Source organism: Vulpes vulpes, chromosome 10, assembly GCF_048418805.1.
Source record: "Vulpes vulpes isolate BD-2025 chromosome 10, VulVul3, whole genome shotgun sequence".
Taxonomy (NCBI): Eukaryota; Metazoa; Chordata; class Mammalia; order Carnivora; family Canidae; genus Vulpes; species Vulpes vulpes.
Window position 1 is genome coordinate 31,182,907 of NC_132789.1, and position 27,075 is coordinate 31,209,981.

The 27,075-nt window shown below is 62.7% G+C and overlaps 1 protein-coding gene across 1 annotated transcript; it reads right to left on the reverse strand.

Moving 5' to 3' along the window:
* On the reverse strand, positions 1–25,510 carry RTN4R (reticulon 4 receptor). The gene is made up of 2 exons (XM_072723518.1): positions 25,169–25,510; positions 1–1,608 (listed from the first exon to the last, which is right to left on the reverse strand). Exons 1-2 carry the CDS (start codon positions 25,188–25,190, stop codon positions 209–211), a joined length of 1,422 nt encoding a protein of 473 aa, XP_072579619.1. The 5' UTR covers positions 25,191–25,510; the 3' UTR covers positions 1–208.
* Positions 25,511–27,075: the final 1,565 nt, after the last annotated feature.

Genomic DNA, 27,075 nt, shown 5'->3' on the forward strand with positions numbered 1-27,075 from the left:
TTACGAAAAGATCTCTTTATTCCACGTCGTCCGATATTTTTACACAAGTAAAATAAAATGCATATCTCTATATACCGCGATCCGGGTGGGAGGCGGCGTTCTGGAACAAACGCTGCCGCACCCTGTAAACATGACGGGGTGGAGATGGGGCGGGCGGGCGGCGCCCGTCGGGGGGCCCTATGTACACGCGCCTGGCCGCTCGGCGGGGTCAGCAGGGCCCCAGCACCGTCCAGAGCAGCAGCGCCAGGCCCAGCGGGGCCAGGCCGCGGGCCAGGCGGGGCAGGGTGCCCGAGCCCTCGGCGTCACCCGCCCCGCCGCCCGCCCCACTCGCCTGGCCCAGGCGGCAGTGGCTGCGGGTGCGGTTCTTGCGGGAGCAGCCGGGCTTCCGGCGGGGGCCAGTGGGGGGCGGCCCCGGGGGCTCGGAGCCCTCGGGCCGAAGCCCAGTCAGCGGGGGCTCCGCCGAGCCGGGCAGGGTCCCGAAGGGGGAGTCGTTGATGTGCCGGGGGCCAGAGCCGTTGCCCGGGGGACTGTCGCCGGGCGGCGCGCGTCCCTTGAGCGCATTTCCAGCCGAGGCCGGCCTCCCGGCCTCCAGCACCGAGGCCTTGTCTGCGGCGTCCGGCTGGCAGCACTTGGGGAGGCCCGGGCTCTCGTCGTCAGCCGGCCCGCCCGTCCGGATGGGACGTGAGGGCCCGGCGGCTGCGGCGCAGCCTTCTAGGTCGGTGGCCGCCAGGCGCTTGAGGTCGCGGCCGGCCAGGCGTGGGGGCAGGCTGCAGGGCAGCTCGGAGGAGGAGCCGCGGAACTGCCGCAGCCAGGCCCAGAGCGGCCGAGCCCGGCAGTCGCACACCCAGGGGTTGTCGTTGAGCCGCAGGTACTGCAGGGCACGCAGGGGCGCCAGCACCTCCGCAGGCAGCGCTGACAGGTTGTTGGCGAACAGGTAGAGCGTCATGAGGCGGCCGAGGTCACGGAAGGCATGCGGGTGCACACGGGCCACGCGGTTCTGGTGCAGAAGGAGGCGGTCGAGGCTGTGCAGGCCGCGGAAGGCGCGCTCGGGCACGCTGGGGATGCGGTTGCCGTGCAGGAAGAGGTGCGTGAGGTTGCCCAGGTCGCGGAAGGCATCGTCGGGCAGCGCCTGCAGCCCGTTGTCCTGTAGGTAGAGGTACTGCAGGGCGGCCAGGCCTCGGAACAGGCCCGGGCCCAGCTCCCGCAGGCCGCAGCGGTCCAGGTGCAGCGTGTGCAGGCGGCTCAGACCCCGGAACGTGGCGGGGTCCACGGCACGCAGCTGCGCATTGTCGCTGAGGTCCAGCTGCTCGAGGAGGGCCAGGCCGGTGAAGGCAGCAGCGTCGATGCGGGCCAGCGCGTTCGAATGCAGCCACAGGATGGTGAGGTTGCGGCAGGCCCGGAAGCCGGCGGCCGGCACGTGCACTATGCGGTTGCCGTGCAGGAAGACGCGCTGGCTGGAGGCCGGGATGTCAGTGGGCACGGCTTGGAGGCCCTGCTGCGGACAGCTCGTCGTCACCTTGGGCTCATTGTAGCAGACGCAGGCGCCTGGGCATGGTGCTGCCACCCGCCACGCCTGCAGCCACAGCACCCAGGCCAGCAGCTGGCTCCCTGTGGGCAGAGGAGAAGGTGGTTAACAGGCAGAGGGCCCTGCGAGGCTGCGGCTCGTGCTGGAGCCAGGCTGGCCCTTGCGATTAGTCCTCGGGAGGGCCCTGCGCTGGGCCTAGGACACGTTGTCATTTCTGAAAACTCAGGTGCTGTGATCCCTGCTGCATCTGCCACATGGAGACGACTGCAGTAAAACCTGCCGGGGGAGTTACGTGCTCCACACTGAGAAAGCTCCCCTGCAGATGCCCAGGCCACCCTGCCCAGCGCTCAGACGTCCAAGCTGACATGCTCACACCAGCCGCTCGAGGTTAGCTGGGTGACCAAGGCCCACCTGAAGCCCTCCCGAGATGGACACTCATGCCTGCAGATACCTTCTTAGTACTCTAGCGAGCCCCCCGCCCCCACCACAGGCCTGCCCACCATCCCTGTCAGTCCCAGCACTGTCCCTGGCCTGTCCCCTGCCCCACCAGCCCACAGGCCAGGCTGGGAGAGAGGCTGGCTGAGCTCACACAGGCCTGCCGGGCAGCCAGATGCTGGGCTCCAGCAGTTTCTGCAGCAGCTCTTCCGAGGGCCCTCCCAGGCTGCAGGAAGGGAGGCACTATGGCTCAGACCCCGTGCCCTGCACAGGCCCCCCTGCCCAGGCTCCCAGAGCCCCTGAGGCCCCAGGCCTGCCCAGAGTCTGAGGAGGCCTCACCACTGCAGAAAGCTGTGCTTTAATGGGGAAACCACAGGGCCTTAGAGCGGGGAGCCACAAGCCCCGCAGCCCTCCCGTAGTGGGGGGCCTGCGTCCCACCAACAGGGCACACGCAACTGCTACCGGCACCACAGGCTCCCGAGTAACTCTGCTCTCACGGGATCAGGAGCCGGATGCCTGAGGGCAGGGGCAGCAGGGCAGGCAGGTGAGCCCTGCGAGCCCCCTCCAGACAGGCTGCTCCCTCCTCCACACATCCTGACTTGGCATGGAACTCCTCCTGCAGCCTCCTCCCCTCGGCCTCATTCTCTGCTTGATCTCCTCCCCGGGTGAGGAGCTTACTCCTTTGCAGGCAATCGATGTCTGCGCAATTCCTCATACTCATACTCCACCCCCAGCCCCCACCATCTCCGGGCCAGACACGCACAGGGCCTCACCAAAGACCTACACTCCTGGGGCACTGCACCCACCCTGGTCTCACCAGCAGAGCCACACACCCCAGTATGAAGCTCACCGCCTATCATCCCACCATTCGAGCCCCTTCTTTGAATGCCAAAGGTTCTTTCCTCCTTCAAGAGTGAGTCTATTAAAATGTGAATCCCCCTGGGAGGGTTATGGCTTATCAGCTAACACTGGAGTTATCAGCTAGCACCTTCGTTGACAGCTAACACCTGCATTGACAGCTAACACCTTTCTTGGCAGTTAGCTAAGAGCAGGATTCTGCAGACATGAGGCCAGCTGAGTGCTGGGGCTGGAGCCAGGTGGGAGAGGACCATGGGCAGCGTCCCCTACCCAGAGCTGTGACCTTGGCCTCCCCCACCCCACCGCCCCCGACTCACGCTGGGGTCCTCACCCCACTGGATCCTCTGTCTGGGCCGGTGCGGATGCACACCCCAAGTCCAGAGTCCTAGCGAGGCCAGCATGTGCAGTGGTCGTAAGGAGTGTGCCCTCCTGGACTCCGGTCCCCAGGATGGGCACCCGTACCCTGGGGGCTCATGTGGCCCTTTTGTTCTGTCAACCTCCAAGGCTGGGCCCTGGGCCATGGATGGGAGTCCAGAGAGGCCGGCCTGGCCCAGAACTCTGGGAGCCCAGGGCGCCCTTCCCTGGTGGCCACGCACAGGAGGCTGTGAGGGGGTCCCCTCAGCCTGCTGTTCCATTTAAACTGCTGACATCCTCTCCAGGCTCTCTCCTTATGGGGCTTCTTAGGAAGTCGGGCCTGATTATGCCAGCTGTCACCAGCGCTCACCTGTCACGGGATGTAACTATGCTATGAACACAGCACTTCCTGTCCCCAAGGACTCACGGGAGAGGAAGACATGGGGCAGGGTGGGATGGGGGCCCCGGGTACTCACCGGGCCGGGCTCTGGACCTCACCACCACGGATGGGCCACGTCACCAATCATGCTGCGTCACAACCGTGCCAAAGTCATCAAACTGGGCCACCCCGCCAGCCAGGCGATGCCAGCAGCCACCCACCATGACCATGCCTGCCATGTCACCGGCCAAGTGGTCCAGTGGCGGCCAGGCCTGCCGCCGTGGTCCGTGAGCTGGGCTGGTGTCAGGTTCAGCCGACTTCACTAGAACCAGCGGCTCCTCCGGCCTCCAGCCCTCCCCAGCCGGAGCCCCCAGGAGGCCGTAAGCCACGTGCTTGGGGCTACACCCACTGCAAGGATGGCCCAAGCCGGGCTCTGGGCTGAGCCAAGCCAGGGGGCTGAGTGACGGAGCAGCCGTGTGGCTCGGCCCTGCCGGGAATGGGGCATCAGGCACAGACATAGCTCCGTTCCCGCTGAGCCAGCTGCTTTTCAGAAACCAACTTGTGAGGGTCGGTCCCTCTGCACAGGCCTGCTGCCAGAGCAGCGGCCAGCGGTGGGCTCTCTCCTCGCTGCAGCCACGGTAATTGGCTCCAGCCTGGCCCCCCTTGGGGCCTGCCTGCTGGTCTCCATGGCAACCCCTCCGCTGAGCAAGCAGAGGGGGCATCTTTTTTATGAGATAATCAAACCCAACTTTGCAGCCTGTGTTCATATTCACAGCAGGGGCCCTAGGGACACAGGAGGCTCTGCCAGGTTGCAGAATGGCCATCCCTGACCCCACCCTGGGGCTGGACCCAGTCACTCATCTGACCCCTCTGAACCCTAAAAAGCACCCTTCCCCACCTGGTCCCCATTTGGCCCCATCCCCCAATCTGTCCTCCTAGCCCTTCCCCTCAGCCCCACCTCCCACTTGTGCCCAGCCTCAGTGGTTCCTGCTCTCAGCGAGCACTCCAAACACGAGGTTGTGAGCCCCGCGCAGCCCTGGCTCACACAGCAAGGCATGCCCCCCGACCAGGCCGCCTGGCCACCTGAACTTCCACAAACCCAAACCAGTCCCTCTCCTGCCATCCCTGGGGCAGATTCTTGCCCTTTCTTTCCTTAGGCCTCAGCACAGAATGGCCCTGGCAGAGGGGTCTTCTCCAGCGCCCCGCCCATGGAGAGGTCCATGGGGTCACAGGAGGAGCGCCCTCCTCAGCTCAGGTCGACCTCAGGAGCAGTGGAGATGGCCCAAGGGCCACCGTTGGGGGAGGACAGGCCACTCCTGCCTGGGAGGCTCTGGAGGGAGCAGTGACTGGATTCCACTCAGGGCCTCTCCTACTAAGGCAGCCAAATGGGGCAGGAATGACAGCTGATGAGGCCTTGGAGCCCAAATCCCATCGGGCCTGGGAGTGGCCCCAAACAGCACCTGTACTGCTTGCCCTGCCCCACCGACCGGGCAGCAAAGGGCCCGGGTTCTCCTTCGTGGTCACTGCAGGGTGTGGGGGAGGAAGGGGAGGCAGGAGGAACAGGGAGGAGAAGGGAGAGAGGCTTCTGGGGACTCACGAGCAGCCGCAGGAGCCAGTGGGCGGGCAGGCAACTGCTGAGGTCAGCAGCTCGGGAGCAGGGATTGCCAGAGGCTGTAGGCACCCGGGAGGCCTTTGGTGTGCTCCCTGGCCTCTACTTCTTTCGGGGTCCCCTAGCCTGGGCTGAGGGATGTAGGTGTGCAGCCCCCGAGTCCTATGGGGCACTTCCGCCCCCCTCTCCCACTGCTGTGAGGCCACAGATACAGCGCAGGGCTGGCATCTTGCTTGCCCAGAGCCCCGGTCAGTGCCCTTGGGCCTCCCCGCTGCCATAGGGCGCTACGAGGTTCTACTCGTTGGCATAGAAGGCGTGAATCAGAGCAGCCTAAGAATCAATTTTCTTGGGATCCCTGGGTGGCGCAGCGGTTTGGCGCCTGCCTTTGGCCCAGGGCGCGATCCTGGAGACCTGGGATCAAATCCCACATTGGGCTCCCGGTGCATGGAGCCTGCTTCTCCCTCTGCCTATGTCTCTGCCTCTCTCTCTCTCTCTGTGACTATCATAAATGAATTAAAAAAAAATTAAGAATCAATTTTCTTTACAATATCACAAACCCATTTTACAGATTAGGAAACTGAGGTAGAGGGGAGCCTGGGTGGCTCAGTGGTTGAGGATCTGCCTTCGGCTCAGGTCGTGATCCTGGGGTCCTGGGATCGAGTCCCCCATCGGGCTCCCTGCAGAGAGCCTGCTTCTCCCTCTGCCTGGGTCTCTGCCTCTCTGTGTGTGACTCCTCTCTTGAATAAATAAATAAAATCTTTAAAAAAAAAAAAAAAAAAAAAAAAAGGAAACTGAGATAGAGAGCAGTTAATCCCTGGCCTGCTCCCATCCGAAATGGTCCAGGGGGCATGTCAAGCCCAAGCCTGAAGGGCAGCCACTGTGTGCGAGCGCGCAGGCGGCACCAGGGGCACCTGGCTCCCTCCTGTGCCATCTGTGGTTGGGGGGGCATCTCCAGGGAGGCTCTGAGTGGCTGTCTGCCCCCCTCGCCCCCAGGAGACTGGGGTGAGTAGGCTGGGGGCGGGGGCTGGGCAGCTGTAGTACAGCCAGGACATTGGTCAGCTCAGGACCCTCTCGATCACCTAGAACGTCCCCAGAAGGGTCACGTCACAGACCACAGTTAAACAGCAGAACAAGAGGCCACAGCTCAGCACACCAAGGCCAGAAATAGCCCTGGGGGGGGGGGGGTAGGGGGCTGGTGGCGTCCACACACCGAACAGGGTCAGGGCACCCCGGCAGTGCCGCACTCACCCTTTCCTGTTCCCCTGCCAGCCCGCCCCCCTCCACCTGCCACCGCCTTCCCACACCCCCTTCCGTCTGTCCTCCACCCCACAGGCATACGCAGGAGGCAGCGTGCACGCCCTTGGAGTTTCCCAGCCCCTTCCTTGGTGCCCCGGGGTGGGGTCAGTGGTGGGGGAGGGCTGCAGCAGCTCCGGGGGCAGCCCACCCCAAGAGGGCCTGCACCTCCTGCTGCCAGCCATGCCCCTCGAGGCCCCACTCCTCATTGATCTTCTCAGCTGCAGGGGCAGGCCAGGTCGATAGCAGGCAAGGTCACCTGCCGGGGAGGGAGAGCACTGGACCCGGGGCGGAGCACTTCCAGCAGGCCAAGCTGCCTGCAGCAGGGGAAACTGAGGCCCAGCGCAGGCGGAGCGAGCAGCAGCAGCCTCCTGAATGCACTCAGTGCGCAGCGGACTCAGTGCCAAGAGTAGATGCTGAATCCTCCTAGAGGCCTATTTTATTTTCCTATTTTACAGGGAGGAAATGATGTTTAGGAGGGAGGCCATTTGCTCACAGTCCCGGGACCCGTAGGATTCCAAACCCCACAGCGAGCAATTGCTAAAAGGCTTTGCTTGGCAGTGGAGTTAAAGCTCCCCCATCCCCACTTTACCATTCCCCCCACCCCCGAACCTAAGCTATGGTCTCCCCTTGAATTTCTCAGCTAACACAGCATTTGGGAGGGCGCTGGGTCCTTTCAAATCAAAGAAACCAAGGCTGCTGGAGGAGGGGCTGGCCCACCTGAGGGCCAGAGGCCCTGGATGCACAGCTCACACTAAGGGTGTGCTCCTGAGGGGGTACCCCACAATAGGGGCCGCGCTGGACACTGTGAGCACTGTGAGCAGACGGGTCCCCGGCGTCTAACACTTATGGTTAAGAAGCAGGCTGGCTAGGTGGTCACCCTGCTGCATGGCATGTGCCATATGTCGGAGGGGGGAGATTTAGGGGGCCATGGAATCCCCACCTGGCCCCAGACATCAGGAGCTGCCAGGGGAGGAGCACCAGAGCCCACTCTGGTGTTAGGGTGAGTGTCCCAGCAGACCTTCTGATGGGGGGGATCCTCAGCCCTGTGACCACGCCTTGGGAATCCACCCTTGGTCAAGGCTGAGCGGCTGGACCACAGGGCTCTGGAACCTCACCCTGCCCAGCCCATGTTTCTGCCTGACGCTCATCTCCCTTGCTGCCCCCCTCCCCCTCCAAGGAGTCCCACACGGAGGGCTGATGATGCCAGCATCTGGAAGCTCTGTTTGGCTGAAAACCTGCCCAGGGTGCAGGACACCCCCCTGACTCCAGGGATTCAGCTAGCATCCCCCACCCCCCTCCACCAGACCCCTAACAAACATCCACTGCCTAATTACCTGGAGAATCTGTCTCCACAACTGCTCATCAGTTGGTCCCTCAACTAATTCAATCTGGCGGCCAGCATGGGCTCAAGTCCCCAGAGGATGTTAAGGAGGAATCAGCTGATGGCCAAATGACCTGCCCTGCCCCAAGGGGACAGCTCAGAAGTGGGGCCCTCCCAGCGCTGGGGCCTGGGGCCTGCACTGCCACACACCCACCACCATGCCCATCTAGCCTCCCTGACCCTTTCCCACTGCCAGCTCCTATCCAGGACTGGGCGCCAGCCGGCAGGACCAACAGTGCTGGGTCCTGCCCACCCCACCACATCCCACCTCCTCCCAGGACCCTGCACCTGATACCTGCCAGAAGCTGACCATCCCTGCGAGCCCAGAGCATCAGCCTCCAATAGGGCAGACACAGTGCAGAAGTGCACTCTTCAGCGCACACCTGGGGTGCACGCTATAGTAACACCCGCTGAGGGTGCGTGTGATAGGAACACCCACTTGGGGCGCACACTGTAGGAAACATGCACCCCTTGGGGTGCGTGCTATGGGAACACACACTCAGGGTGCATGCTGTAGTAGCACACAGGTGCATGTTATAGGAACACACGGTGCGCACTCTAGGTGTACACTTTTGGGCCTTCAGCTGCCAGAGCCTGGGTGGGTCAGGGCACAGTGGGTGAACCGGCCACACAGCACAGGGCTGCTGTGATGCGGCTGGACAGACATGGAGAGCTCTTGCCAGGAAGCAGGGCTGCAGAGGATCTGCTCTTTGCGATGGGAGAAGACAGGAAGGCGTGTCCCCACGTGCTCTGGAGACCTGGGCACTTGTCAAACATCACCAACAAGGCAGGCAGGTGGCTTCTGTAGGAGTAGGATTTATTCTACTATGAAAAGACAAGTGCAGGTCTCGGGAGGCCCACGTCCCCTTGCCCTCTGGGCTCAGCCAGTCCTGCCTCTCGGCGGTCTGACTCAGATCAGCCCTAGTCCTGCGGGAGCAGCTGGATTGCAGCTACCTCATCTGTCCTAGGGCAGCTGAGCTCTCGCGAACACTCCTGACCAGGGCAGTCAAGCCTCGGGAAGGGTGTAAAGAATGAAGAGTGTTCAGGGGCTTTGTAACTCAGCTGGGGTGGGGAGGGAGGGGCAGCACCTGCTCAGACCATGGAGAAGCCCAGTGAGGGCTGGTGAGTGTCCCTGGACAGAGACAAGTGGGCAGGGCCATGAGGTCTGGCCCTTTCCAGGGGATGAGGGTTTCCAGAGGCAGTGATGAGATGCTCCCATTTCGGCCACCACTGGCCAGGGCACCATGTCCAGGTGACCAGAGTGAAACCCTCGTCTGAACCAATGGGTCCTCACGGCTCCTGTTCCATTGGCATCCGACAAACCAGCCCACCAGCCACCACCTGTCTTTGTAAATAACGGGTTATCAGCATATGGCCACACCTGGGTGTCTATTGTGCTGCTTAGCACTACAATGGCTGCGTAGAGGAGTTCCCACACACGGTGTGGCCCACAGAGCTGAAACTGTTCAGGATCTGGCCCTTTAAAGAAATACAAGCTCGGCTTGTGATCAGAGCACACAGGCCACCTACTGCATGTGACTATTGCCATCCTTATCCTCACAGTGGCCCTGCAGAGGTCACCTGAACCCCCACCTAACGAAAAGGAAACCAAGGGTCAGAGAAGGCCACTGTCCTGCTGAAAGCACACTGCCAGAATGGACAGAGTGTGGCTGTCCTTTGGAAGGCTGGAGGGAAGGTGACCCCCAAATGGTGTGTAGGTCAAAAGAAAAACGATGATTTTGCTAAAGAGGCTGTTGGGGGGCCGGTGGTCAAACACTGAGTAGGCTGCCCCCTAGACCACCCTGTGGACCTCTGGCCAGGATCTTGAATGGAAAGTGGGTTGTGGAAGCCCAGATCGTTGTCACCAACACCATCATCATCATCATCACATAGGCCATGTGCGAGGCTCTCAGATCACAGGCAGCTGAGAACCAGCCTGGGACCAACCTAAGGCCAATCTGAAGTGCAGCCAGCCTCACACAAAGGTGGGGTGCCCCAGAAGTGGGTGAGCAGAGGGCCAGGGCAGGGTGGACACCAGACATCCCTGAGCAGGGTCGTGGCCCAAGGATGCCCATTTCAGCATTGGTGTCTTGAGGCTGTGCGGGGCTTCTTGGCCAAGCATGTCTCCCACCAAGGCCCTGTCAGTCCATGTTGGGCCTGTACCAGGGAACAGGGAGGGAGTGGGGAGAGATAGGGCCCTTGGCCTCCCGGGACTTCTCTAGGCACAAGACTTCCTGAGATCTCATGACATCCAACAGCACAGCAAGGGAATGACCATCAGCCTCACTCCTCAGACAAGGGCACTGGGTGGGCCTAGTGAGAGGAGGTGAGCATGACCACCAGCTGAGGCCAGAGGACAGGGCCTAAAAACCCCTGCTACTGCCCCAGGTGACCAGAGCAGGTCCCGAGCCTGAGACAGATACAGCTGAGGGGCAGCTGTTCTCCCCACAGCTGGCCAGCTATTGAGCACACACCCCCATGCCCTGGGCTCCCTGAACCCCCTGCACTTCATCCTAGGCCCAAGCCTATTGTTCCCTGGGCTAGTAGGCCCTGGGGTCTGGTAGTCCCAGGATCAGATGTGGGCCCAATACCACTTTGGCTGGGGAAGCTGCTGGCCAGCTCTGGGTCTGTCTCCACATTCACGACGTAAGGACGACCACAGGATAGCACCAGCCTCCCTGGAACCCTGAGATGCCTCCGGCTCTGGGGTTGGTGTCCTGCCTCCCCAGAAGACCTTAGGTCAGCCCCATCTCAGCTGATGAACCCAGGGAGGTGAGGCCTACAACTCAGAGGTGGCATCCTGGAGCCATACCGATTGCTCTGCTTCCAGCAGTCATGAGCCCATTCCTGCCTGGCCTGATGGCCCTGCTTTGTCCAGAGAGGTTGTGTTCAGGCAGGAGGAGGGTATGGGAGGAGGGCCCGGCAGCCAGGCTGCACCATAAGCATGCCTAGAGCCACTTCCCCCACTCCCGCCGTCAGGCTCAGCCTCAGCCTCAGTGGAGCGAGGAGATGCACAGACAGGCCTGGAGCCCAGTGCAGCCCAGCTTGAGTCATGAGAGATCCTTGCCTGTGCTACAGCATGGCCTCAAGCTGTTGCTGCTTCTCACAGAACAGTGGCACACTTGGTAGTTCTCCTCCCTGACCACCTACTCCCCTGTGTTAGAGACTCGTGGTCATCCTTCCTCCCTGAGAGCCAACGTGATGATGATGGAGTATGTGTTAAGAAAGGCAAGGACCAGGGAGATGGACCTGCTCCCCTGGAGAAGCACCCGGGGAAAGGGTCTTCACCATAGGCTTCTGGGGGTGCTCAGGGTAGCTCCTTCCTGATCACCCCAAACCTGCCAGTTGATAAGCCCCACTCTCAACAGTGCTTCCCTAGGACCACGTGACCAGAAAGCTAGGCATCTAGAAAAGACTCTAATGCAGACAAGAGGGAGAACAACTCTAGAGGAAACAGAGACAGTACAGGGAATCAATAAAAATTAGGAAAAAATCTAATGAGTGTCCTCTCAGGGATAGAAGAAGATTTAAAACAAGAACAGGGTACTATGAACAAGGAGCCATCAGAAAACAAAAAGAGTACCTGGCAGTTAAAAATAGAATTACTAAAATTACCAAAAAAATCGATAGGAGTGTTGGAAAACAAGGTCAAGGAAGTCTTCCAGAAAGAAAAACAAAAAGAGAAAGAAAGAAAAAAAATTGATGAGATTCAGAAGACAAATATAGGTCAAATATCTGAGAAAACGAAGAAAATAGAGGAGAAAAAAGTTATTAAAGAAATAATACCAGAAAATCTCCCAGAGCTGAAGACCCAGGCCTCCACTGGGCAAGTGCCTAACATAAGAGATGATATTCACAATGTGACTTCAGGCCCCTGGGGCTCAAAAGAGGCCTGAAGCTCCCAAGGGAAAAGCAATGTGGCATCAGGCCTCTCTACAGCACACTGGATGTCAAGAAGATAACAAAATCGCAATGGCTTCAAAACTCTGAGGGACATTATGTTCAACGTGGAATTCCAGATCAGGCCAATCCAGCCTGAATAGGTTTGCTAACATATGAAGGATTCTTTAGTGTGCATTCTTTAGAGAGTTAGTTAAGGATGTGCTTCAGCTAGAGCTAGTATATAAACCCAGAAAGAGGAAGAGGTGGGGCCCAGGAAATATTGGGTGATGACAGAAGTCCTGGGCAGTTATGAGGGGGCCACAGCATACCGGAGCCAGACCTCCCTGGGGTCAAATGAGACACCCAGTAGAACATCTGAGGTGGAGAAGAGAAAGCATAGGAAGATAGTAGATGGGATGAAAGAGAAAAGACAAAATCAACTGTAAACTCCAGGAAAACCAAAGGCCACACAAGAGCAGAAAGGTCACCAAAGTACCCTCCCCCTACACACATTCTTCCAACCTGGGGAGGGCATTCATGTGACCTGGGTTGGGAAACACTGGTTATGAATTTAAGGGATGGTAGTGAGATAACCACACTGGGAAGAATGCTGGGGAAGAGGGGGCTGGGGTAGGAGCCATGGTAATGTGAAGGCAACCACTTGGAAAAACAGGGACCAAGGCAACAGTGGTGGCCTTCAAGGAGGAATGGGGGCTGGGGCAGAGCAAGCCAATTCTCCAGACTAGCTCTAAAGGACTGGGTGCAGGTTTTAACTTTGAGCAAGATATGGCTATTTTATCTTTCCAAATGACTGTATATTTGGCACTGAAATCTCAGAAATAGAAATAGAGATAAATAAAAAAGAAAATAAAGTGTATCGGCTAGAAGGTGGAGATGAATGTGGTTTCGAAGCAGGCATCTCCAGGGTGCAGGAGGAGAAAGTGGGCCTGTGATTGCTGGAGCAGCATTTCCATGGCCCTGAACAAAGCTCTTTGGCATCATGCTCAGCCAAGGGTCACCGAGATTGTTCCCCATCTCTAGGGACACTCCGGGCTCTTGGCTCCAGAGGCCTCTACAGTTCAGACACTTGATGGGAGGACAGCTTCTGGCCTGAAAATTCAGCTGTGTGCTCAGACCTTCCACAGCTGGACAAAGTCCCATCCCAGCTCCTCATCTCTGCCCAGTTCACAGACCTGAGATTCCCAGTCCAGACTGAGGATCCCCAAGAGCAGGGGGCCCAGCAGGTAAACCTGGCAGGGGGTTGGGTGCACATGAGGCCTCCAGAGTGGGGGGGTCTGTGGCCCCTGGGGAGGGTTTGCCTTGACCTTGGCAGAACACAAACAGGCTTGGCTTCAGTGAGAGCCCCAAATGCGTTTCCACCACTGAACTTGCGGCACTCAGGCAGGGGCAACGTGAATAAGTAATTGCTCTTTTATTAACGAGTGATAAATTATTCCTATATGATTGTGTGTGATAACTCTTCCTTATTTGAAATCAATTTGGGATGGAAATTGTTGGCGGCTTCTCACCAGTGAGGGTGGGAGGACCAGGCGCCGCTGCCTCTTGGAAAAGCAGGTCAGTGTATTTCGGCTACTTCCTGAGGCTGCTATGCCAGGAGCTGGCATGTGGGAGGGGGTTGGCTGCCTTGGGGGCAGGGGCTAGGGAGGGCCGCCTTATTCTTCAGCACTTGCCCCTGGGTCCCCAAGACCGGCCAGTGCAGGTGCTCCAGCATGGCCTCTCCCCACCTCCAACAGCTGCTGGAAACTCCCAAGAGACCCAGCCTGCCCCACTAGACCCAAGACACACATGCACCCTGGGCCAAGGAAGGGTGGGGCCCGGGGAGGAGCCCCTGAAAGCCGAAGCCCTTGCTGGGGATCACTGCAGGCACGTGGCTGGACCATCAGGTCAGGGGGCCATCTGCAGGCCACGTTCCACCCTTCTCCCCCACCCCACGTAACCCTCAGGCTGGGGGCAGCCAGACCTGTCGCCCCACAGAGGACGTGCCGGGTGCCCAGCTGGACTCCCCCCACCTCCCTGCCCAGGCCAAGGATGGCTCAACTTTATTAAGCCTAGAAAGGCATTTTTCTTTTTCCTAAACGTTTTCCTAGTGATTTCACACACACCCCGCCCCCATCCTCATTCCCTCCTCCCCCAGCATACGCCCAGGCCCAGATCAGACAGACTTGGTCCCCCCCCCCTGCAGTGCCCCCAGGTGGCCCCCAACTCCCAGGGGCTCAGCCTGCTTCCCCGTTGGTCCGTGTGAGGGGCAGCACAAGCAGGCACTCAGTAACTGCTCAGCAAAGGTGAGGAAGCCTGCACTCCCAGAGGCCCCCCTCCCACTGGCCCTGCAGCCTTGGGGGCCCCCCAGGGCCGGGGGAGCCCCATGAAGAGAAGGGAGCAGATGATCAGGGAACGGGGTGCCTTTGGCCCATGTACCCGAGCAGCACCTCTTGCGGGAAGTGGACACTTAAAACCCTGCAATCCCCTGGGTAGGTAGTCACAGCCTCCCTCCCAGACCAGGCTGCAGGAAACCAGGCTGTGCCCACCTCGCCCCACTCCTGACCACCACCCCCCCAGCTGCCTCTCTGTCTCCCCTCATGGCTGTCATAGGCCTGAGAGGCTGGGGCACCAGCTCGGCTCAGGCACCACTGGTGACTTCACCACTCAGGTCTGGGTTGGTCGTCTGTGGAAGGGACAAGTTGGGTCTGAGAACCTGACAAATCCCAGGGCCAGGGGAAGCTCGAGGGACCCAGGGTCCCTGACACCCTCCTCCTCCGTCCAGGGTGCCCACGTCACCACACACCTCGCTGGTCAACTTAGCTGGTCTCCGTGTCGCTTGCTTCTGTCGGTTGCCCCCTGGGCTGTGGGCTCCACAGGGACAGGACACTGGTGACCAGCACACACCATAAATGTCTGTCACGCACGAATGTGAGAAACGCCCACCACTACAGGCAGCTTGCAGACTCTGCGCTCCCTGAGGACGTGCAGGCCCAGGAGTCCACGGGGTACTCACATCCCCATGAGGGCGTGGCAGCAGCACCCCGAGGCCAAAGGCAACATCACTCCCATTACAGAAACGTCTGTGTCTCCCCCAGATTCCTATGTTGAAGCCCTAACCCCCAGTGTGATGGAATTTGGAAGAGGAGCCTTGGGAGATGGGGACCTAGAGGAGGTCACATGGGTGGGGCCCCCATGACGGAATTAGGGCCCTTCTAGGAAGAGGTCCTGGAGGGCTTGTTTTCATGGTCTCCACGTGGGGACACGGCGAGAAGGTGGCCATCTGCAAGCCAAGAAGAAAGCTCTCACCAGAACCGGACCATGCTGGCACCCTGATCCCAGACTTCCAGCCTCCAGAACTGTGAAAAAATAAATTTCTGTTGTTTAAGCCGCTCAGTCTGTGGTATTTGTTATGACAGCCTGAGCTGACTAATACAACTTCTCTCTTACATCTCCGAATACATTTTCCCAGATTTTTTTTTACAACACGTACGAACCGGTAAATCGGAAACGTTTTCAGTTTGGTCTGTTTGGTCTCATGTGCCAACACTGGATGGGGCGGGGGGGGGGGGGGGGGGGGAGGAGTCCTGCCCCGAGAAGGGTTGAGTGAGGCAGTCCTCTGGCAGGGAGACCTCCTCCAAGACCCCCAGGCCGTGGGGTCCCTGCCCACCGCAGCCGGGCCTGCAGGAGGACAGGAGAAGGCCCGGGCCTTGGCGCTGCATCTGCCTCTCGGGGGCCTCACACAGGCCTCCCAACCTCGTGGGCCCTGTTCCGTCAGCTGGAGGATGAGGATAATGAAACCGACCTCGCAGGGCAGGGAGAGACCACGCGGCCCGCACAGGGCTGGTCCGCCATGAGCACGCAGGACATGCCTGGCTCACGTGTGGGATCGTCTCAGGAGTGCCTCCCGTCACCCCAGCAGGGACCCACCACCCCCACCTGACGGAAGGGAGGTCAGGTCACAGATAGAAGGGGCATCCTGGTGCCTGACCCAGCCTCACTCCACCTCCGCCCGGGCACGTGCCCTGGACCCTGTGGCTGGCTCCCATGAGCCTTTGCTTGGCCAGTTCCCCTTTCCAGAATGCCTACCTGATTCCCAACACATCTCCTTGGAAGGGCTCTTCTCCTCAGAGCCCCACTGGGCCAGCCTCTGGAGGCCAGGCCCTTCCCGACCCGTCCCCCCCACCCCACCCCACACCTCGCCTGCGGTGTCCATCCTCACTCCTGCCCCCAGCGCCAGACTCCCACGGGGCCACTGAAGGGAGCAGGTGAACAAGCAGAGCCCTGGAGCCTGGCCAGGGTCATAGCCCGGGGACTCCCGCTCAGGGGCCCTGGGCAGCGAGAAAGCATCGGCTGGAGGGAGTGACATGCCAAGCAGGTCTTGACCCCCCGGGCCTCGGAGTGGGGGGTCTAGGGAACTTACCGGTGCTGGTGCTGGCCACCTGGCAGGGCCTGAGGGTGAAGGTCTGTCTAAATTCTAGGAACACACCGCACCCCCCCCCCCAGGTCCCTTTGTCACTGATGAGGAGGGTCACGCCTATGTCAGGCTCCCCGTGATCGGGAATGGGGAGACAGCCAGCCGTGGCCTTGGGAGGGCTCCGTAGGGGCACTGATGTACGTGCGTGCACACACTACACACGCACACACACCCACACATGCACGCACACAGACACATGCACGCACTCACACACACACACTGCCACCACTCGCCTCGGGCCACCCTGGGGACTGGGCCGTGGCTCCAGCAGCAGGTAAAGAATGGAGTCCATTAGGGCCACCATCTGTCTCGGCCGTGACGGGTCCTCTCCGTGACATCCAGGAGGTATGTAGATGGAATATCTTTATGGGGAGAGTTTTTCTTTTGCCAATTTTCAAACAGGAAGCCAGACACTTGTCACACCTGTCCCCGTGTCAGCCTCTGCCTGACATAAATTGGGCTGTGAGGCCGGGGGATGAAAGACAGCTTGGACACGGCCGGTGTGCGGGGCCACGTGTCCCATGGCCGGGAGCACACAGAGCAGCGGGCTGGCCTCGCGCTGGGGCTGGCCGGGGGCGGGGGGAGGGCATACCACCGTCCACTCCACCCTGTCCTCCCTGCCCGAGATCCCCCGGCCCCCCTGGGTCCCCTCCTGGCCCTCACAAGCTCCTCACCCAAATCTCATCTCCCCCACCTCCCTAGCGGCAGCCCCAGCGTCTCCTGGCTTCTGCTGCCCCCCCACCCCAGGAGCCCCCACCAGGCCAAGAGCTCCAGTGCCTCTTTAAGACCCAGGGGCTACTGTGACCTCAGGGTGGGGGCCCGGGCCTCAGGGGCCTCACCACACCCCTACTAGCACTTCTTTCTCCTGGGGCTCTCATGGGCTTTGGGGCATGTCCCTGGGACCTGGGGGGTCTTGGGGGCAGCACGTGTCAAAGAACCCAGGAGTCCCTGCTGCCTAACACAGGTGGCCTGACACTTAACCAAGAGAATGGAGGGAGACACAAGTGACCCTCAGGGACCTGCCCAGGCTCCCCTCCCAGACCCCACCCCCAGTGTACATCTCGGTGCCTGGCTAATGGTTCTGCCCAGGGGATGCTGGGGGGCTGCCTGCCAGGCCATACTCCGGAACCACACCCCAGGGCCCCCCTCAGCTCCCCCATCAGCCCCTGTCATATGGGGGCCCCCATGCCCTGGGGTGAGGAGTGCTCACTGCAGGGAGACAGTGATGGTCCTGCATCTTCCTCAGATGGCCCCCCCAGGGGGTAGTCTTGGGGCTCAGCCCGCAAGAAAACCTGGGAGCCCAGTTCCCACCAGGCTCCTAGGCCACTGGCTCACACGGCGTCATCCGGCCAAATGTGTCCTGGGAGAGCAGGAGCCTCAGGCAGGGTGGCTGAGGGCCGTGGACAGTGGAGGGCCATGGGAGGTAGGTGGCGGGGCTCTGGGAAGGGTGCAGGCAGGGCAGAGCTCCAGGGCCCCACCCCCAGTTCCTGGCTGGGGTGTGCTGCGGAGGCAGGTAAAGGCCTATGGAAGGAGGTGGGAGCTGGGTGTGAGCATCCCGGGGGACCTTGGGCCCCCCAGGCCTCCCGACACTGCTATGGCGGTGGCTGGCCCTTCCCTGTAATCCTGCTTCTAGCCCCGTCTCTGGGGGTGGGCGGTGCTGGACTGGAAGCCTGGGGGGGGGGGGAGGGGGGCAGACAGCCCACCCTCCGAATGCACACCCGCACCCTGCCCGAAGACCACGCGGTACCCCTTCCACAGCCCCACAAAGCTGCTGCAAAGTGAATTGTGGGGCAGAAGTCTCCACATGGTGAAGGCAGGGGGACCTTGAATTCCCCTTCTGAGGCAGCAGGGGGTGACCAGGCCCAATGTCCGCCTGGCCCAGACTCCTGCTGGGATTCGGGGATTCGTTGCCATATGGGGGTCCCAGAGGCCCCTCCAGACCCCCCTGCTGCTGGCCCTGCCTGCGCTCGGCGCCTCCCACCTCCAGCCCCCCTGGCCTCCCAGCCCCACTCCTCACTTGGCTCCCCTTGGCAGGAACTGGTAAGTCAAGACTCCCCATGGGGCAGGTAGCAAGGACCCTCATGGCAGGAGGATCAGTGGGCAGGGGCAGGTGCACACAGGGGCTCCTCCTCCATGCTCCCATGGCTCAACAGAGGCTCCGGCTCCGGGGAGGCACGGGTGCCCACACACCCTTCTCTACCCTGCTGCTTGGGTTGCACCGCAGACCCCTCAGGACAGGGCAGCTGTGAAGGAACCCAAGGGGTCCCTGGAAAGTGGGGGCCCCATGACCCACTGAGGGCCCTTGGAAGCCCCATCACCAGCCTCTATCTCCACAGGAAGCTCCAGCCTAGGGCAGGGGATCCCACAGGCTGGGCTCTGTGGGCGACATTTAACACTGACTCCCCTTTGGAGTGTCCCATGTGACAGGAAAACTCAGAAAGTGAGTGACATGCCCAGGTGCTCAGCTGGCTCTGGGCTAAAGCCAGGAGGGTCCCGATGCAGATATTAACTGCCCAGCCTTGGGCATCCACCATAGGATGGCATCTGGCTCTCTCTAGACCTGTGCCTTTGCTCCTCAGGGTCCGAGGGGTCTGCCCTCTCGCAGCTACCTCGGGCAACTGGCCTGCACCGGACAATCAGCAGCCGTCCCCAAGGGCCAACGCTGTCAGCCCCTATGTCTCCTGGGAGCTGAGCAGGGGACCACCCCACCATTCAGGGAGCCCCGGTGCCAGGCTTGGGGACATGGAGAGGGGGAACAGGCACAGGTGTGCATGTCAGGTGCTGAGACCAAGGAGCTGGAAGGGTGGAAGAGGAAGTGCCCAGGCCCTGAAAACAATGGGGGTCACCCAGGGGTAGACTTGAGAGAGTTTAGGCAGAGGGGCCTGGCTGGGGTGACATGTTTTAGGAAAGCATCTCAGAGCCCGAAAGGAGGATGAGATGGCAGGCAGGCAGCTGAGGGCATCTGTGGCCGTGGACTTGGAAGGGGGCCGGCCCTCGCTGAGGGGTAAAAGGGGACAGACTTCCCCGGAGCCCAACTTGTCACTGGACTCGCCTTCGAGGATGGAAGGCAGCCAGGACTGTGGCCCTTGGGTGGAGATGTTGGGGGCGGAGGGGCAGGTGGTTCCGGGGTAACCAGCACCGGACAGCCTGGAGCCAGGGGACCTATGACACCAGAGAGCAGAGCTGCACGTGCAGGGGAAAGATTCAGAACTGCTGGGTGGGGGCAGCTAGGGCCCGAGACCCCTACTCAACTGCATAGGCCTGGCGTACAGCAGGGGGGTAATAAATGCCTGCTAAGCGATGGCTGGGACCTGAGGGCCACAGCAGAACCCGGTGACAGGCCAAGCTGGGCCTCAGGGCTGGCCCTGCTGTGGTGGGTGGGCCGGCAGGTGAGTCTGGGGCTCTGGGTCCCCAGCTGGCCTTGTGCCCCCCGCCTCCCCACCTTCCACGTGTACTCACTGTCCCTTGCCCCTGACGGAGCGCCTACTGTGTGCTTGGAGCTGCCACACGATGCTGGGTCCAGCCCCCCAGCCCCCATGGCTCTCCCCCAGAGCCCAGCACCCTACACACCTCAGACTTGAGCGCTTTCCCACCCACAAAGGCTCTGAACTGGAATCACCACTTCTGGTCAACAGGATTACAGATGAGGCCTCTGGTGACCAGGAGAGGGCGGGTGCTGCCCAAGGTCACACATGAGCCGGCGCTGCACAGGCTAATCCAACGCCTGCCCAGACTTCGGGATGGGGAAGCTTCTGGCAGGCCTCTGAGCCCGCCCCATCTGGGCCCTGGCAGGAGGTGAATAAAGGCAACATCTCAACAAGGTCACAATAGCTGGGACAGATGGAGGACACGGCGCTGGGCCCAGGCAAGCGAAGGGCAATCCGAGAAGGCTCCCTGGAGGAGGTGAGGGGCCCGGAGCCCCGCCTTGGCCTGAGCCCCTCGGCACTCCACCCCCTTCCTCGATGGGCCCTTCACCAGCTTCAGCCTCAGCCTGACATTTCCCGTGACATTTGCTGCAAAGAAATAGAGTCATAAACCCAAAGGTTAAATTTGCACATTGCCTCACACTGCCAGGAGGAGCGTGGTCCCCCCGCCCACCAGGTGCCGAGGCTGCATGGTTTGGGTGTAGGACGGCCCACCCATCACGGGGGCCCTTCCCCCTTCCTGGGGCCCAAAGGTCTCCCTCAGGCTCTCGGAGGCATCTCAGCCAGTTGCCCAAAACCGTTTCTGGGCTCACCAGTCCCTGCAGTGGGCCGCCTGGGGGTGCCCGTCAGAGGCCCTGCCCGACCTGCTTGCAAACCCAAGGCCCAGAGACACCCTGCTGTGTGTGAGACCCGTCAGCGCCGCTTAACCCAGCCGGTCCCAAATTTGCTTGACCGCGAAATCCTCGTTCAATCCCACCAACGTTCTCTGGAACTTCACTGACGCGGAGTGTGACCGTGATGGCCAGTTAGGGACGCCGAAGCGCTGACCGGGGAGCAGAGGAGCGCCCCCGCGTGCTGGGAGGGCTGCCTCAACAAAGCCCTGCGGCTCCTGACACCCGGGGCCCTCCACCTGGGCTCCCCGCATCACGGGCGGCCCAGCCCCACGTGCCAGGGCCCCGACAGGGCTCACAGCCTGCCGCGCCCAACCCAGGCGACCCAAGTCCCCGGCCTCTGCCCACACAGGCCCCTCCAGGAGGCCTGCCCGTGGCCCTGCCTTTCAGCTGTCCCTCCTGGGCCCGGCGACCCTGTCCTGGGGATACAGGCGGTCGAAGCTGTAGGATGGTGCCCTGTGGGCCATCCTCATCCTCTCTCAGCAGGGCTCACTAGGAGACAGGGCTGTCAGGACGCTGCAGGGTGAGGGCAGCGGCGGGAGGGGGGCAGCCCGAAGCCCAGCTGCATAAGGGCCATCCCCCCTGCTGGGTCAGGACTGGTCAGAGTCCTGACCCAGCAGCAGATTGCACCACTACCAGGGAGAAACTGGACCCCAGGTGAGCGAGAGGCCTGGGGAGCCCACCCACAAAACGTTGGGAGGAGCTGGGAGGGGGGCCCGTGGCCACGCCCTTGGGGACCTGCGGGGCCTGCCCTGGGGACACTCCCTGGGGGCCAGCTACAGGACCCTGGATGGTGTGAGAGGCCGAGGCAAGTTCGGACAAATTATGGCGAACCCTCAGGAAGGCATTCCACATACACCAGTAAACCCATGATGCACAAGAATAGTTCCCGACGTGCAAAATGTTTAAAATACAGCGACAAAAGAAGAAACGGCAGCACACAACACCCGGCTGGGCCCACACGCTCCAGTGACGGTTCGGGGAGATGCAGCGGGTGTGGACGGCGTGCCCACCCTCTGCCTGGGCTTCTGTTTTTGGCTCTTTGACCACCTGTCCTTTAAAGCATTTAGTCCTATAAACTCGGGAGGGCAAGGACCACATCCCTTTATTTGCCCGCCTCCAGATAGGGTCTGACAGGCTAGGGACAAATGAATGAGCGAACGAACGGTGTCTCAGGAGCAAACACGATGTCTGGGATGGGGCAGCTGGGCCGCAGAGTGGGGGACACGGAGGGGCGCCGAGGGGTTACCCTGAGAGGGGAAATGGGGCATGGGGGCCAGTGCCGCAGCACCGCTGGAGGGACGGGGTGGGGGTGGGCAGCCAGCCTGGCTCCCATGGATCTCGAGACCCAGGCCCAGGGTGGCCACCAAGGGACAGGCAACCCTGCCCGGGTGTCAGAGGTCAGGGCCCACCAGGCCGAGGGCGGGGCACAGCCAGGAGCCCTCAGGAGCCCCGCAGCAGGGACCAGGGCAAGAGTGTCACAGTCACACACACTCCCCTGACACACTCACACATGCCTTTGCACATACCCATTCACTCATTCGATGCGATTCACTCGCTCACCGTGGAACCCCTTCCTGCTGCCCCTGTTCTGACCCCTTCTGGCTGCACAGACTGAGGCTCTGTGGAGTCCCTCTGGCCTCCGGCCCGGGGCGGGGGGGGGGGGGGCAGGAAAGGCAGCCCCGGGGGAGGGGTTCCTTCTGCCTCCGCCAGCCGGGCCCCTCCAGGTGCTGCACCAGCTGTCACAGGCATCCGTGAATTCAGGCCTGGGGCAGGGAACAAGGGGTGGGGGGTGCAGCCCAGAGGCAGCACCGGCCGTGGGGGAGCACAGGTCCCTGGGCCTGGAGCAGCAGGCGGGGAGGCTGTGGCCCCGAGAGCACGGGGGACCAGGGCCACACACGGCCAGCCCTGCGTGGTCTGTCACTGACGATGAGTAACGGCACACGAGTCCTTGGCCCCGGGACAGGTCTCCAGCCAGCCCTGGGGTTCCCCAGACAGCAAGACTTCCCCTTCCACCCCCAGAACCCAGCACGCGGGCGGTGGGGAGTCCTCCACAGGCACCCCACAAGCCCTTGTGCCTCCTGAGACGCCCTGGCCCTCTCCCCTACCTTTCATCCATGACCACAGGAGAGGGCCCATCCCAACTGCAGGACCCCCAGCTGGCTGTGAATCTCCACATAGAGAAACTGAGGCAGGCTCTCTGCTGCTGAGCCGCAGAGCAGCTCGGGAAGCGGATTGCTGGCCACCTCCCACCTTCTGCGGGGCTCTTACCTCCTGCTCCCCAGCTGCCCATCACCCTTTCCAACTCCCCTGTGACCTCTATGTGCCTTTGTTTCCCTATCTGCAAACAGGTAGAAAAGAGGTCCAGCAGCAATGCGAGGGTGCTGGGAGGACTTCCATCTGTGGGAACCACTGACTGGGGTGGTGTGTGGGGGGTGATGTTTTGCGTATTTTGAAGGCAAAAGCGCCGGCATCAGAACCCCATGGGGACCTGACCTGGAAGCGCCCCCGACTACCCACAAGGCGGACCCGCTTGCTGGCCCAAATGACGGGTGAGAAGGCTGAGGCACACAGAGGCGAACTGTCACGCCCAAGGTCGTTCCACCGACGGCTGGCTGCGCGGGGACCCAGATCCAGGCTGTTCTGCCGTCCTACACCCAGCAACCAGGGCTTTTGAGCAGCCCTCTGCCCGGTGGTAGGGTGCAGACCACTCCCCCAGCTCGGATCGTCCTCTGGAGCTTGCTTCTCCCTCCCTCGACCCGCTTAGAGAAGAGAAGTGGCCAGCCCTTGCGCCTGCCCCAACCTCCGGCCCGCCCCTGTTTCACCCCCGCACGCTCTATAAGGATGACCCACTTGTCCCCATTCTACAGACAAGGACACGGATGGGCACCAGGCAGTAGGGCCCCGCCTCTCCAAGCCCCGGCCCAACGTCCTCCTTACCACCGCGAGAGTGGGACACCAGCACCCCTACCTCAGTGCCCCCCCGCCCCCCACCTGAGGCAGGTGACACACCACAGAACATCTTACCAATAAGGCTCCTACTGTGCTGGGACTGAGGCCCGAGGGCAGGGCCTTCCTGAGGTCGCCCCGGGTCAGCCTCAGTGTGGGCACATACCTGTACCCCATTTGGGCTCGAGGACAGTGACTAGAAAGCAAGGAGGAAGGGTCTAGTTTGTTTGTCACCGTGTTGACCTCGAGGTTGGAAATGGGCCTTCCCTGCCCAGGTGAGTCCCAGTCCTCACCCGGCACTGTCGCTCCAACATGGGGGGAGGGGCAATAGCGGGGGGGGGGGGGGGGGGGGGGCTTTGGCCTCACACCCTAGGCTGGGCTTGTTGAATTTGCTTCTCAGCACACACCCTCAGTGCCTCTGCTGAAGATCTGGGTAAAGCCTGGTCACAGCCCGTCTGGGCACACAGACAGGTAAAACCTGGTCACCCACACTGGAGGCAAAGAGACACATGCCGATGTGGCCACAGGCGCATACGCTCACGCGTGCGGAGACACACACGTGCAGAAGCATACTGAGTCACACACACACACACACACACACACACACAAAGACCCAGCGGGCTGTGGAAGGGAGACTCCCAGGACACAGGGGCAGGCAGAGGTGGGGCCGTGCTCCTGCAGCCCATTTCTCGCCCCTCCATCTGTGAGCTCTGGCTGCCCAGAGCCTCCCCCTCAACACATGTGCATGTAGGCAAGGCAGCAGGTCCCACTAAGGGGCCCCAGCATGTGCCAAGCGTGGAGACCACAGCAGGCATGCTATGTGCATGCATGTGTGGCCGTGGGCGTGCAGGCGGGGGCGAGGACATGGATGTGCATCCACGGCGTGTGTGTGCGTGCACACTGGGGCAGCCTGGCATGCATGGGCACACGCGGTGTACAAGTGTGCAGCCCTTGTAGACACGTGCACGTGCAAGGAAACGTGTGTGCAGCCTGCGGCACCACGGACATCAGCAGGGCAGCCCGGGTGGGCGCCAAGGGAGCACCCTCCAGGCAGGGCGTGCCCGACTTGCCTCGCCCGAGGTCACCCCCCCAGACCCCTCTCTCAGGACCTCGCCCAGGGCAGCCAAGGGTCCCACGAGGGCTGCCAGCATCCGCTCGGACGCTGTGAGCCCCACCACTTCTGGGGCCTCTTAGCTGAGCACCCCCAGCCCCCCACCCCCGCCCAGGGCCTTCAGGCTGCGGGGGTGGGGGGGTCTGAGCCTGCCTTCTCCCCTTGTCAGCCCCCTGGGGGCAGCTCTGGGCCAGCCCCGCCCCCCACGCCCTCCGCGGCCGCCAACGCCCCCGTTCGTCCCGCTGCGGCCTGACCCCCGGGACACCGGGGCGCCCTGAGCCGAGTCCTGGGGCAAGGGTGGAGGCGCCCCGGCCCCCTCGCCCCTGCTCCCCTGCTCGCTGCCCGCAGCCCTGCTCGTTAACCCCTTCGGGGCCGGGGCGCTCCGAGGCCGGGCCGCGCCCTTCCGGCCGGCAGACCCCACCCGGGCCCCGGCCCCGCCGCCCCCGGCCCCGCCGCCGCCGCCAACTTTCCCGGGAAGCGGCAACTTTTCCTGCTGCCGCGGGCTCCGCCCTCCCGGGGCCGGGGCGCCCCCCCCCCCCCCCCCCCCGGCGCGGCACTGCGGCGCCCCCCGCCCGCCCCGGCCCGCCCGGCCGCACTCACCTCCCGCGGGCGCCCTCTTCATCGTCGGGGTCGGGCGGGGCGCGACGAGGACCGAAAGTCGCTGGGGGGCCGGCGCCCGTGTCCCCGCGGCCGGGTCCGCATCCAGGCGCCGCCGCTCCGGCCCGGCCCCGGCCCGGCCGCGGGACGAGGCTGGGCGCGCTCGGGGCGCTGCGCCGGGCGGGGGGGCGCGGGCGCGGGGCGCGGGGCGCGGGCGCGGGCGCGGGCGCGGGCGGCGGGCGGCGGGCGGCGGGGCGCTCGCGGCGCGGGCCGGAGCCGATGAATGTTTTATGGGATCATGTGGTTCGCCGCGCGAGGAATCCGCCCGGTCCCCCCGCCGGCCGGGCCGGGGCGGGGCGGGGGCGGGGCGGGGCGGGGCCTGGCGGCGGGCGGGGCGCTCACCTGCGCGGGCCGGGCGGGCGGGGCGGGGCGCGGGGCGCGGGGCCGGCGCAGGAGGGAGCTGCCGGCGGGTGCGGCGGCGCCGCGCGGCCCGGACAAAGGCGGCGCGTTGCTGGGGCGGCGGCGGCCCCTGCAGGCGGCGGCGGGGACGGCGGCGCGCACGGGCGGCGGCGGGGGGCGCGGGCCCCAGGGCGTGGCGGCCGGGGCTGGCCCGGCCTGGGGGGGTCCCCGAAGGGTCCAGCCGCCCGGGAGGCCCCGCGCGGAGCCCCAGGAGGGGGCGCTTCCGCCCGGCCCGCTCGACCCCCTAAATCCTCTGCTGGGGTGGGACTGCCCCGTCTGCCAGTTAGAAAACCGAGGTTCCAAGCCCGACAGGTTCCTGACGCCCCCAGACCGTCCTCGTGGCCCCCTCTGCACCAGCGCAGGGACGGGCCGCGGTCCCAGCCCTGCCCCGACCCACGGGTGCACCCACCGGTTCCCTCCTTTGGAACGGGAGGCCCAGGAGGTTCCCTGCCCAGTGCCCCATCCCTCCCTCCGCAAAGCCAGCCTAGGCTCAAGGGCGGGAGAAGCCACTGACCCTGCCCCTTCCCACACACAGCTGCACAGACGGCCCTCTGTCCCTCTCCTGGGGGGAAGGGGGGTCTATCTGGCCCTCCCAGATTAGCTCCTGGGGCATCCTGGAGTCCTCACCAGCAGCCAGGCCAGCGTCCCTGCCGATGTCCTGCACACAGAGGGGTGCTGGACGCTGATCAGCCTGGCCTGGGCCTCCTGAGCCCACCCTGCAGGTAACAGGATCAGAGGGATGAGAGCCTGGCTGGCCAAGTTGGTTCCAATCTGTAGGACCCTGTGCCCAGGGCAGGCTCTGGACCCTTCCTTGTGACTACATCGTCATTCTGGCCAAGGGCTCAGTGGTCCCCCTGGGAGCCCTAGCTGGTGTCACCTGGTGATACGAATCTGAGGGACCTGGTCACTAGAAAGCCTGGTGCACTCTGCATCCTCCCCCCCAGACCACGCCTCCCAACCACAGAGGGGGCTCTGGGAGAGGTCAGCAGAGCACAGGGTTTGTGGCCCGCCAGCCTCACCAAGGGAAAGCAAGGAGCTCTCTGAGCCCGGCTGCAGGCAGCCTCAGGGGGTGGAAACCAACGGTGGCGCCCATGGGGGGCTGGCCCTCCGGCCGGGTGTAGGGACTGCAATGCTCGATCCCTTAGGCTGCACTGTGGCCCTGACCACAACTTGGCCCACTCTGTCCCTGTTGCTTTCATCCCAGCCTTGCGTTACCAGGTCACAGCGGAGTACATTTCATTCCCAGACACACAGAGGTGAGGTGGAGCCCAGAGCACTCCGGTACCTGTGCACTTGCTCCTGCCCCTAGCCACGCGCCTGCAGGCACCTCTCCAGTGGGTGCTGCTTGCTGAGTGCCACCGGTGAATCCTTGCCACAGTGACACAGGAGGTGTGTCCTCCATTGTACAAGTGGGGAACCTGAGGCCAGATCGAGAGCCAGCAGGGGCTGAG